We start from the raw sequence: 12934 nt of genomic DNA on the forward strand, positions 1-12934 counted from the left end.
GTCAAAAAATGAGGCCACCGGCTTTCGGAATGACACCCGTGTGGAGATGCAGGTTTCTGCAGCGATCCTCCCTCTGGTCCTGTAACTATGCGGCCTTTGTGGGCCACGGTCTCCATGGTAGCACCCACATGGTGTATGTACAGGAACATGTGTATATATATATATATATATATATATATATATATATATATATATACTCATGTATAAAAAAGAAAAAAAAACAAACACCTGTCCTGATCGGTTTTTGTTAAAACATGAAAAAAAATTTTATTGTTTTAGACAAAGAGGCCACTTTTGGAAAATAATACTTTTTTTTTTAGTTGAATCAGGTGAAGACAGAGTTAAAATCACATAGGATTTGCATTTTTTTTTCTTTTTTAAAAAAGGAAAGCACTAGGATTGTTGGCACGGGAGCGACTATTTACACGGAACAGAGGTTGGCCTTTGACATAACATCGATACAATGCATTTCCAAAGTCTGAGAAACAACATGGTTCTGTCTCGGATGCTTCACAGAGGAGGTTCGGATTGGGGACAAAAGTGTCATTAATGAGGCCGTGGAAGGTCGTCGGCTTCAGTCACATGCAATCTGATCCTGGACGGTTCTCGCTGCTCAGGGGCAGCTGGCTACGGAACTGGAAGCTAAAGGGGAGGGGTTGGGGAGGCCTCTGGCGAGAGGTCTCCGAAGAGCAGGTGCTCACAGGTTTTCCCCTGGCTGGTACTGGGGCTCCGTGGCCGTAAAGTAGTCCTCCAGGAAGCCCTGCAAGTACTCGAAAGTGGGGCGCTCTTCCGGATCCTTTTTCCAGCAGTGAATCATGAGCTCGTGCAGGGAGATGGGGCAGTCCTGTGGGCAGGGCATCCGGTAGCCCCTCTCCACCTGCTCCAGCACCTCCCGGTTGTTCATACCTGCAAAGACAAGAGGCCGTGAGAAGTGGGCACTCCTGGGTGCCAGGCCCTGACCGCCAGGCTGCCCGTGGTTAAAGGAGGAGGATGCCATCCACCCTCTCGGCAGGAGAACCCTGCCTTTAAGCGGCTGTCACGCCATGCAGAGAGGACGGAACAAAGGGATGAAGAACTCCTAGATGCAGAAGCCCAGACAGGGAATCTCAAAGCCTGCAAAAGAGAAAAGCCAGACACAAAAGGCAGCGTACTGGATGGCTTCATTTATGGAAGGCCCTCGAAAGGAAAAAGACCGGGTGGTGGAAAGCAGACCAGTGGTGGCTGCGGGGTGGGGGGCACGGGTGAAAGGTGGGGGAGCTACAAGGTGGGAGAAGGGGAGTGTCAAATGCCCGTGTTCTTCCTGCGAAGGGCCGACAGCAAATATTTTTGTCTGTATGAGCTAATGCAAGCTTTGTTTTCTTTACACCACTGAAAGGGTTTAAAAGAAAGCCACGTTGGGCGCCGGGCTTGGCCCATGGGCTGCAGTCTGTGATGCTCATGTAGCATGTGTGTACTGAAGTGGCTCTTAGTCCGAATGCATGGAAGTATATTGTAAAAGGACAATTTGTTACATGCAAATTATACCTCAATTGAACAGATAAAAATATAGGCATGGAGGAGATAGCTTAACGGTTCAGAGAGTGTCCTGCTCGGGCAGAGATCCCGAGCTCAGTTCCCAGCACGCACACTGAGCGGCTGGCTCACAGTGGCCTGTAAGTCCAGCTCCAGAGGATCTGAAAGCTCTGGCCTTGGCAGACACCTGAACTTACACGCATCAATATCCACACACACACAGTGAAAAAGGAAGCCTCTCTGTGAATAAAGCACACACACAAATACCCCACGGAACACGAGCAAGCAGGCTTCTATTTGCAGGACATACACGATCTATTTGGGACCTTTGTGGTTTTCACCACGCCTGTGCACAGTGTCTGAGACGTGCCCACATGCCCGCAGGCCTGGGCATCATCTGGCCTGGTGACCGTCCTAGTGCTCTGAGACTTGGGAACTTTTGACAGGTGGGCAGGGTGTCGTCTTGGAGCCTTTGTTTATGGCTGACCTAGGGCAGACCATCTATCATCTGAGACCTTCCTGCCCCTATGCAGGAGCTGCCCCTAGCTGATGTTCTCACACTGCACACTGTGGGAGGCTGAGCGCAGCCGGTCACGTGACAGCACAGGAAATACCACACTGAGTGTGACCCCTTCCCAGCTACTCTCAGGTACTCTCTCTCCTTCTTGCCTAATTCTTTTCTTTTTCTGCCTGTTTACAGGAACAACGGCTGTTAGCTGTAGCATGAAACTTAGGGCTGTCACTAGGAAGGAAGACACACACATGCAACGCAGCCATCTTTAATCTTGGGGACAGAACCAGGTCGCTTGGCCAGAAGTTGTGTGTCCTGCTCTCCTAGTGGGAAACATGCATTTCTGGGTTGGCAGGCGATTCTTAGTTGTACTCTTTGGAAGCGGGGCCCAGCCTTGGTCTCCTTGCTGACACCAATTTCGGTCACTTGTTTGTTAGAGCTCTCACGGGAAGTTTATTCTCCGACTTTGTAATTTCCGGAGATGATAACATCCACACATTCTTGTGGCCGTGTTGAAGCAGATCTTCAATGTAACCAATAACCTCACTCAGGTCAGGCTGTCCCTTGTTTGGGAGAGGTCAGAGCTCAGTAAGGGACTGCTATTCCGCTGGGTATTGCCTGACGCTAAGGAGCCCAAATCCTCCTCCCAGTACTGAAGAGCTAGGAACCAGGCAGGGATCCGGAGGCAAAGGGAGGTACAGCGACTGCAGCTCTTTCCCAAGGTGCTCCAGACAGACGGGGCCAGGGGACAGGGCCGGCATCTACTCAGCCACATCTCCAAACTCCAATAAACTCGGAAATCAGAAAGTCACTGGAACTCACTTGGCTGCATCGCAAATCTGAACTAGTCACAAACCCTCCCTGACGCCACGCCACGGTGGTGCTCACTTCCGTCTGTGTTCCAGCCCAGATTCTCCCTCCGTGTTATGTAACACACGCCTGTGCTGCACTCGCTTTTCAAAAAAATGTCTGATTCAAATGTGTATCATCTGCTCCCAGGGGTTGGCTAAGAAGCGGGGGTCCAAGTGACAGCCACTTCAGGAAGAGAGGGTGCCACACACAGGGACTTGTGTTCTTTGAAGCAACTCTTTACTACACAATACAGTAGATAAAATTCTTAGTTTATAGCGTTTCTGGAGCCACACAGTCTGAGTCTGTATGAGTCTCCCTTGTTCTGACTCCTGCTGGGAACCCCTGGAACTGGAGGCAAGATCTGAAGAGGCCTGCAGCTCAGAGGCGTGACAGGCTTCTATGGGAGAAGCTACGATGTCCCAAATTCATCTCAGGGCTTTAACCTGGTACCAAGTGCCCAGAACAGCACCACAGAATTCAGTTAACCACTTTCCCATGACTCTGTGGCTCTTATGTCAGTATTGTTTTATTTCATTAAAAACCAAACTCCTCAAATGGAAATAGTTCTTTTCTTTTAAACTTTTAATTCAGTCTCTGCCAATGGAAAGTTTAACTGGTCATTTGGGTCAATCCTATTTTTCCAGCGCTCCGCCCAAGACTTGGACATAGCGGTTGTGACAACCTGAATTGGCATGCCACATTTGCTGGGGTGGCCTCCTTCCTGGATAGCTGCAGTCATGGGACGGAGCCACACCTCAGTCTATGCAGGACGATGACCGGGCCAGACCAGAAGGGCCACGTGGTCAGCTTTGATGTAACTTCCTAGCTTGCTACCTCCTGTCCTGCAGCAACCCACCTCCCACCCTCCTTCTCCTCTTCATGTGTTCTCTCTCCAGACCACGCAGAGTCTGGGGAATATATGAACAGTGCTGTGAACTGAGGGAACGGAAATGTGTCAAGGGCAGCTTGGCTGAAAAGCAGGCTATTAGACTCTACAACTGGCTGAGAGCGACAAGTGGACAGGAACTGGGACCAGCTCTCACCCAACCAGACAGAGGCCAGGACACACATAAGCTGTCCTGCAGACCTGGTAGCTCCTCAACAAACCTTCAATGCAGTCGGGATGTTCAGCTAGTGTTCCTTTCACAGACAGAACCTCAGTTAAATGCATCATGCTTCTTCTGTGCTCCCACAGCTCAGGAGAACAACATGCCCCTGCTCTTTCCCTGAGGGGGGCCAATTTGGAGGGTCACTCTCACAGGATCCAGCGATGTGGTCCTGAGCTCACAGTCCGAGGTCTCCCCTCAAATCTTTGTGCTTATAAACACGGCCATGGCTCTAGCACTCCCGTCCTCCTGCCCCTAACACTGCATCTGGGATCCTCTGGCCACCTGGACTCATTTGCTCTCTGACATTACGGCTGCATTATTCTTCTTGAGTCATTTTGATGGCTTCTTTCTCAAACACAAGAGGTCCCAACTCTCCCTTTCAGATGCTGACTGTGCAGGCGCCAACATGGATTCTCGCGTGCACAGACATCGTCTTTTCCCTTATCCTTGTGCTCTTTGCCTCTCCTTCTCTTGAAAGCATCAGTGTCCCTCGACCTGTTCTGAACTCAGGAGACCGTCCCCGCTTCCCCTTCTAGTTCTGGAGGGAAGGAATGAAAATGGCTTTCATTGGCAGAGCACTGAACGCCACTGACGTCCCTCGGCAGGGAACCTGACTTCCTCCAGTCTCAGTGTCTCCTTTGGTCAACCAAACACCTTAACCATCACCTTATTGTCAGCTGCTTGGGACAAAATCTTAGAAGTATTAATGTTTCACCGCTTTCTATTATCTGCACTCAGTGGGTTTGTTCCTGGGGGACCTCAGAGGGGCCCCATCCGCACTCAGTGGGTTTGTTCCTGGGGGACCTCAGAGGGGCCCCATCCGCACTCAGTGGGTTTGTTCCTGGGGGACCTCAGAGGGGCCCCATCTGCACTCAGTGGGTTTGTTCCTGGGGGCCCTCAGAGGGGCCCCATCTGCACTCAGTGGGTTTGTTCCTGGGGGCCCTCAGAGGGGCCCCATCTGAAGTCAGTGGGTTTGTTCCTGGGGACCTCAGAGGGGCCCCATCTGAAGTCAGTGGGTTTGTTCCTGGGGGACCTCAGAGGGGCCCCATCCGCACTCAGTGGGTTTGTTCCTGGGGGACCTCAGAGGGGCCCCATCCGCACTCAGTGGGTTTGTTCCTGGGGGACCTCAGAGGGGCCCCATCTGCACTCAGTGGGTTTGTTCCTGGGGGACCTCAGAGGGGCCCCATCTGAAGTCAGTGGGTTTGTTCCTGGGGGCCCTCAGAGGGGCCCCATCTGAAGTCAGTGGGTTTGCTGTCTATTCACACTGGCACCCGGGCCTCACCATGGCTGTGGGGATCTGAACTCTTGCGCCGTGTGAAGAACTGTTCTAACTGTGGAAATGATACTCAGGTTGCCCGATACTAGATTTCGTTTGCAAACTGAGCTTGTCGTGAAAAGGAATGGTTCGATATTAGGTATGAATGCGGCCTTCTGTCTGAGGCCCTTCGCTTCTCTGCAGAAGCTCTCTAAAAACCCCATCAGCCCGCTCGCTGTCGAGAGCGGCCACATGGTGCTGAGAGGACGTCGGAGTTAATGGTGCTTGCTCAGCACGAGCACACCGCGCCATCGCACACTCGTGCTACCAGATTACCAAGTGCTTTCTCATTTTACAGGAACAACCAGGAGGCTCTGAGACAAGCTTCGTGGACCAGAGTACAAATCCGGGCGTTGGGATGCTGGCCAAAGAGTACGGACAGAAATAAATGACTGGCCTTGAGAGGACACAGTAATCACTGGCTTTGTTTCCTGTGGCCCACCTCGCCAATCACCTGGGGGCAGCTGTTCTTATTAAACGCACGGTTTAATGAAATTGGAAGTGATGGCGGTGCGCTCTACACACAAAGGCTGTTGGAAGTCGATGATGCAATATTATGATTTTTGGGCTTCTCTTCTTTAATTTTTTGGAGACAAGGTCTTGCTATGGTGCCCAGGCTGACTTCAAACTAACAGCAATCCTCCTGCCCCAGTCTCCTGAGCGCTGGGATTACGAGGCCTGGGCAAGCATAGCTGCTTTTTGATAAGACAGTGTTATAAGAAACTTCTCTGTCCTCTGAATAGAGAAGTGACAAGGAGGGTGAAGGTGCCGACGTGGAAGGAGAGCCTGCGCAGTGAGACTGGGTGAAGCAGCATGCTGGGTTCGAAATGCGCCAGGAGCCAATGTCCCTTCCTAGTGTCCTAGCTCACAGGTATTCTCTGATCCTCTCCCTTCCCAGTGCCCTAGCTCACAGGTATTCTCTGATCCTCTCCCTTCCCAGTGCCCTAGCTCACAGGTATTCTCTCATCCTCTCCCTTCCCAGTGCCCTAGCTCACAGGTATTCTCTGATCCTCTCCCTTCCCAGTGCCCTAGCTCACAGGTATTCTCTCATCCTCTCCCTTCCTCTCATTAACCACACTGGCCAAGACAAACCTTGCAGGGGAGGTGACAGCATTCAGGTGGGTCTCCCTCTCTGAACTGGAGGCCTTTGGCCCTGGGGACCACAGAGGACCACAGGCAGGCAGGGGAGGCAGATTGGCCCAGGTTGGCCTCTTCGAGCTGTTTCTCACCCCCCTTCTACTTGCAAGTTCAAACTTTGCTACGTCACAGAGAACCCGTCTCTTTCGGCAGCTTGAACATGAAACTTTGTGCAGTGAGGAATCACAGGGGGCAGGGAGCAAAGGGCTCTGTTCTTTCCAGAAGGCGCTAGCACTTGCGTGGCCGGCCGGCGGGCCTCCCTCACCTCTCTCAGGCATTATCAAGTGACTACATATGCTCAAAAAAGTCAAGCAGCTGGCACTCTCTGAAGGATCTGAGGGCTCTTCCAACACATGGATAGATGGATTTGCTTACGAGAACATTCCTGCTCTGCCAGGTCCTGCCAGAACACAGGCAGGTGTTCCGTGAAGGGCCACGGCAAAGCACAGCCAGGATATTCTGCCTATCAGGTTACTGGATATGGTATTCGAAAACAGGGTCAACACCCTAGAACTCTGGGGACAGGTGCTACCTTGTAGCTGGGGAGATTCATCCCCTGTCAGCCGTGAGCAAAGACAACTGAGTAGGGTAGGAAAGGCTTTGTGGGCCATGGACCAACCTTGAAAGTGTTTAAAAAACCCGTGAGCTCTTCTTCCTTTTTGAAAATTCTCCCTTGTCATATCCATCCATCCCTTTATTTGCTTACACAGAGTCTACTGTGGGCAGACACTGCGGGGAATTGCAGATCATGAAAGATGTCCTGTTGCCCTCAAGGAAGGCACAGCTATTGGGAATTGATAGATGTGCTTCAAAAGAAACACCCGGGACGTGCTGATGCACGCCTTTTATCCCAGCATTGGGGAGGGGGGCAGTGGCAGGCAGTAGACCTCTGTGAGTTTGAGGTCAGCTTCCTCTACATAGCCAGTTCTAGCCCAACACAGGGAGACCTGTCACACACAAACAAAGACTTCCTGGTGTGTCCAGGTTAGAATGTGACAGGAGGGAGACAGCCGGGGACAGAATCGGATTGTGCCAGTCTCCCTGCCCCACTCACTTCACGTGGCATTCAGTAAGAGAAGAAGCTTACACCTACAAAACACCCCTATACCTCAGGCTCGGGGGGGGCACTATGAGAGAGGGGGCGGGGAGATAGCAAGAGCCGGTGGTCAGGGAGCTCACTGACACTCTGTCTCCTAGTGATACCAGGAGCTATACCTGTAAAGTCTCACCAACATGTCTGCCCAAACATGAACTAAACAAAGAGGATACTAACAGGCATGCCACACTGCATGGGAAAAAGCCCATAAGGCCGTAACTCTACACAAAGAACTGCAGGTTAACAGAGCATAAAGCCGGGAGCCAGAGAGATGGCCCTCCCCAGGGGAGAACACAGTAACTGGCTGTCTAGTGCAGAATGAGCAGCCATGAAAACATAGGACAAGTAACATCGTATGTACTCCACAGGTTACACTAAGGAATGTACACACACACACACACACACACACACACACACACACACACACACACAATACATATACATGCAATAACAATTGATGAAAAAGATGATATAGATTTTCAGGAGTGGGGAGACACAAAGGAGAAATGTTAATTATTCTATAATCTCAAAATGAACAACAGCAGCCAAAAGAGTAAAAAAGCATACTCGCTTACAACCCTGCAGGACCCTATCTGCCAGGAGTCAACACCTCCTGCTCCCTGGCCCCCTGCATGTGTGCACAGTCCCCCTAGATACCCCCTGGCCCAAGTTTGCTTCCATCAGAGTTTCACGCAAAGGGTACCTCCTAGTGACTCTTCCATTGCCACCATTTCCTAGCGACCCTCCTTTTCTCTCCCGCTCAACACTACTAGCAAGTGTGAACATAGTTTATATGTCTTTTTTGTGTATCTTCTTCAGGAAAACTCTTCCTGCGGGCGGGGGTTTTCACACTGTCTCTCTGCTATAACCCACGGGTCTGGAGCAGCACTCCACACATAACAGGCATTCGATTATATTTGTGGACGGAGTGAAGGAAAGGCTGATAAGGTGCTGCTCACGCCGCGGCCTCCTGGAGTTATCTGGAGGCCAAAGGGAAGTCTGGGCATCTTTAGCCAGGACCAGAGTGAGATAACTCATCTGTTTTTCAGGATACCATTTCTGCTGGTGACAATGACAGAATGGCGGTGGAAGAAGGGAGGGAGGGAGAGACCGAGGGCAGGAAGTTCCATTGGGAGGTCACTATCCGGTGGTGACAGCTTGATGTGGGCAGAGAAGGCAAGGATTTGAGACAGGTTGTGGAGGTGAAATGGCAGGCTAAGACGCAGAGCCGTGGCTCTAGCGTCAAGCCCAGGAAGCAGCTTTGGCACCAGCATTCCCGGTTCTCACGTCCAACAATGGTTGGCATAAAAGAGCTCTAATCTTGATGCAAAGAACAGCTACAACCCTGCCTGCAGAAAGCGAGGTTGGATTCCAACGATGAGGGTGCAACTGGTCAGGCTGCAGCAGCGAGGACAGCCAGTGGCGGTGCCCTGCAACGCTGTCCCTCACTGTCACACAACTTGGAAGCAGCCCTCCTCACCTGGCCACCTCCCTTCGCTCTCAGGACATTTCAATATGCCTCTTCCGGTTTCAAGGCCCTGGCTCAGCTTCTGTGTCTCCCGCCTTCTTTTGTCTCCAGTGAGTGCTCCCTACATATGCATGTGGTCCGCTCACTGCTAATCTGCCCGTCACTGGGCCATGCCTCTCACATTATCCTCCGAGTTCTCCGAGGCACACCTCTGGACTGGCTTTCACACTGGGCAGAAATATCTGAGCAGCTTTTGCAAAGCTCACTTCTAAATCAATCCCCTCTCTCACTTCGCTGTCACTTCCAAGCCAGGGCACCTTTCCTGTGTGACACGGCGACAAAGGACCATTCTCAGGTATGAAAGAACTCAGGAAAGTTTACCACCACCTACCATTCTTGAGAGGAGAATTATTTGAAATTACATTCTAGGCACCTGAGAAACGACCGTGTCACAGTAGAGAATGGAAGCGTCTGATAAACAGGGATTGGGGCGCTGTCCTGGACGCCTACTGGCAGGGAATAAGAGATGGGTGCAGGAGAGTTGAAGCGAGGTGACCCTGCAGTCTGTGCTGACTGACTGGGACACACCAACAACCGTGGTGACATCTACATAATGCCTAATGACACTGTCTGCGCCCCAGCCCGGCTCCCCTTTGTTAGGATAATGGTCCTGTAATTGCAATCCCTCTACAGAGCTTCTCGCTCAAGAAGAGTTTTCTGTCACATTCAGAAGTCCAATTAAATGTGATTATAGCTGAGTTTAAAAAAAAAAAAGATGAAGCAGTGTCTGTGGCTATCAGAGCAGGTCTGGGACTGGCTCTCTGTGGTGTAGGCAGCTCCTGTCACAGGCTCCCTGACACAGCTCCCTGGGCTCTCAAGTCAACCTGCCAGGATGCAGTGTCTCTCCAGGGCAGCACAGAGGCCCCCCCACCCAGCTGGCTCCGCCCCTTTCCAGGAGCATCATCACATGGGGTACCCTCTTCTCGGACCCTCCCTACAGCTTCTGAAACTTGGAGTAATTTTTGCTGCCTTTCTGGGGGTGTGGAGGGCCTTGGCTTCTTCACTGTGAACAAACCCTCCTGCCCTCCGCGGTCTGGTGTACTTGCCTTCTGCCTCCCCGGTGGCCCCTGCAGACAGGTGCAGTTACGTAAGCCTACAGCAGACCAGCATTTGCTGACCAGCAGAAATCCACACACTATGTTGGACTCAGTTCTCACTTCAAACGCATTTGCTCTTTTCATGGTACTCTCAGTGACGGGCCTCCTTCTGAGCCTGCTTCAGCCATACAATGAGAGCGAAGGTTGGGGACACACACAGAGCTGGTACACTTAGGAATCTACCCTCCATAAAGACGGCATGAATAAGGCCGACTGGGTCCTGGATCTGATGCTTACTCTACCTGACAATAAGATCCATGCACGCAGGTCTCCATTTATTCTTGGCTCACCATTCTCCCTGCATGCACTGCTTCGGGACAGGCACTGCTCTGTGCCACCCGAGAGCCGAAGGCCTTATTCTGTGCCATTCCCAAGGGACCAAACACTAGCGCAGGTCACACTGATTGATGACGAGTGAATGAATCCAATCTAACTTGTATTTTCTTTGGGCTAAAACCCAGCCTGACAAAACTTGTCTCCGAAGACACCTGCCTTCTCTTTTGAGGCCCCTGCCTTCACCTCTTTGTCTTGGCTTCAGCGTGTGACCCAGGAAACAAAAAGCAGCTTAGAATTACGGGAGGAAAGGACGCACAGAAATGCAGAACATTAACTTTTTCCCGTGATTGCTTTTAACACACCGGTGTCTACCAACCTGGGGAAATCAGGAAGAAATTAGCTCAAAATGTAGACAATAGTACATTTTTAAAAATAAAAGTGCCTTCTCATCTTTGAAATCTGGAGATGGCATATCCTCTTCCTCCTCCAGAAGCCATTCCAAAGCACCCATGCTGTGCCCCGCCCCTTCCTGGGCAGCCCTTTCTTCTCTGCTGGTTGACTAGCCCTACGGACTCTGCCCACTTGTGCATGCTGGTGGCGGCGGCTGCAGCGGCCTGGCTAACACAGACTTACACCCGCACCTCCAAACGCTGGCGCTGGGGCTTCAGAGGCCAGCACTCTGTTAATTTCGCCTCAGTGCCAACCCTGCTCTCTCAGAGGTATGGAGGCTGTACTAGCCGAGACAAGAGAGGCTCTTGATGAACACCGCTCTGCTCTCTGACGATGACCAGAAACAATCAGACAAAATGAACAAAGGGATTACAAATTAATCGGCTCTTGCTGGCTCCTCTGCAGAGATATGATTACAAGCCCGGGATTTGCAAGAGACCTCCATTCCTCATTAATCTCTACTATCGTTTCCATCACTGCGGGCTTTTTTTTTTAAAGCTTCTTTTTTTTTTCTTTTAAAGGCAGGGAATGAAGAGAGTGATCCAGCTATGCTCTTTTTTTTGCTCATCAGTAACTAAAAAATATGTCCTTAACATTTCAAACAGCAGATCGTCCCTGTACCGTAACCAGTAAAGCGTGGAGGTGAAATGGCACCAGCGCCCTTTATGTCTCCGTCGGGCTAAGTTAATGAATTTGAGCACGAATAACCTTAACCCATAGCTCCTCCAGAGAGGAAGCATATGATGCTCCGGGACAACTGCAGGCTCCAAGAGGCTCCAGGCCCTTTGTAATCCACTCCCTTCCATGCAGTGGATTCAGCAACAGGCGGCGAACACTCTAAATGCCTTGCATGCGCCTCTACCCTGGGGCCATCTGGAGTTGGAGCCTCAGAAGAGAACAGGTTCTGGCACCTTCCTGCTCTACAGTGTGATCAAAAGCACCAGGAATCTTTCTCAATCCAGACATGTCTACAAACTCCATTTGGGCATAGACTCAGCTTAGTGACATTTCTGCTCTGGGAGGCATGACACACACACCTAAATGAGACAGGACAAATTCCATGACCTGTGGGAACCGGAGCATTTATACCTCTGCTTGGCACACTGAGCTTGGTGTGCAGGTCATAGTTCTGCATTCCCCTGGCTAAACCAGAAGACTGAGCCCAGGGCTTGGACAGGTAACTGGACAAGATTTTTATAAAACTCAGTCAAGGGGGAGCCCACTTCTCAGGTTGGGGCTCTTACCTGGGTAGGGCACTCTTCCTTTGGTGACCAGCTCTGTGAGTAAGATTCCGAAAGACCACACGTCAGACTTGATTGTGAACCTTCCATACAGGGCTGCTTCAGGGGCTGTCCACTTAATGGGAAACTTGGCACCTGCAGAACAAAGACCTGGTTATTTCTGAGGTGGAGAGCCTGTGCCAGGTGAGGAGGGACGAGGGAAGTTATCTTCAGGGGACAGGTTGAAGGAGGATAGGAAGGCAGTGGAAAAGGAATACACGGGGGCTGAGAGGATGTATGGCCCAGGCCTGGCCTCTGTGACTTAAACCAAATCACTTTAATTCTCCCTGCAAAGGACTGGGCTTCAAAACCCTCAATATCTCAGCAAAAAGGGGAGCTGGCTTCTTGAACATGAATTCACAATCACACTGAATGCCATGGGCTTGGTCTGGAGTGTGGTTCTTGACGTGTGTGTTTGTGTGTGTGTGTGTGTGTGTGTGTGTGTGTGTGTGTGTGTGTGTGTGTGAGAGAGAGAGAGAGAGAGAGAGAGAGAGAGAGAGAGAGAGAGAGAGAGAGAGAAGAGAATAAGAAAGGTCCCCATAGGCTCATATATTTGAATGCTTACTCATCAGGGAGTGGCGCTACTAAGAAGGATTGGGGGTGTGGCCTTATTGATGGAAGTGTGTCAATGGGCCCAAGCCCAGCCCAGTGGCCCTCTCTATTCCTGCTGCCTGAGGTCTGAATATAGAACTCTCAGCTACTTCTCTAGCCACCATGTTCCTCCCCATGACAATGTACTAAACCTCTGAAACCATAAGCAAGCCCCGATTA

At 51.1% G+C, this 12934-nt stretch overlaps 1 protein-coding gene across 6 annotated transcripts in view; it reads right to left on the reverse strand.

Annotated features, from left to right (window-relative positions):
* Positions 1-241: 241 nt before the first annotated feature.
* Fyn (FYN proto-oncogene, Src family tyrosine kinase) overlaps positions 242-12934 on the reverse strand; it is a 203793-nt gene continuing 191100 nt past the window's right edge. For all 6 annotated transcript variants that reach the window (XM_075945335.1, XM_075945319.1, XM_075945327.1 and 3 more), the window contains 2 exons: positions 12128-12259; positions 242-906 (listed from right to left, as the gene is read on the reverse strand). In XM_075945335.1, the coding sequence (XP_075801450.1) occupies positions 698-906; positions 12128-12259 (341 nt within the window). In that variant the 3' untranslated portion in view covers positions 242-697. The remainder of the gene's footprint in view (positions 907-12127; positions 12260-12934) is intronic.

The sequence above is a fragment of the Microtus pennsylvanicus genome, chromosome 1, assembly GCF_037038515.1.
Source record: "Microtus pennsylvanicus isolate mMicPen1 chromosome 1, mMicPen1.hap1, whole genome shotgun sequence".
Taxonomy (NCBI): Eukaryota; Metazoa; Chordata; class Mammalia; order Rodentia; family Cricetidae; genus Microtus; species Microtus pennsylvanicus.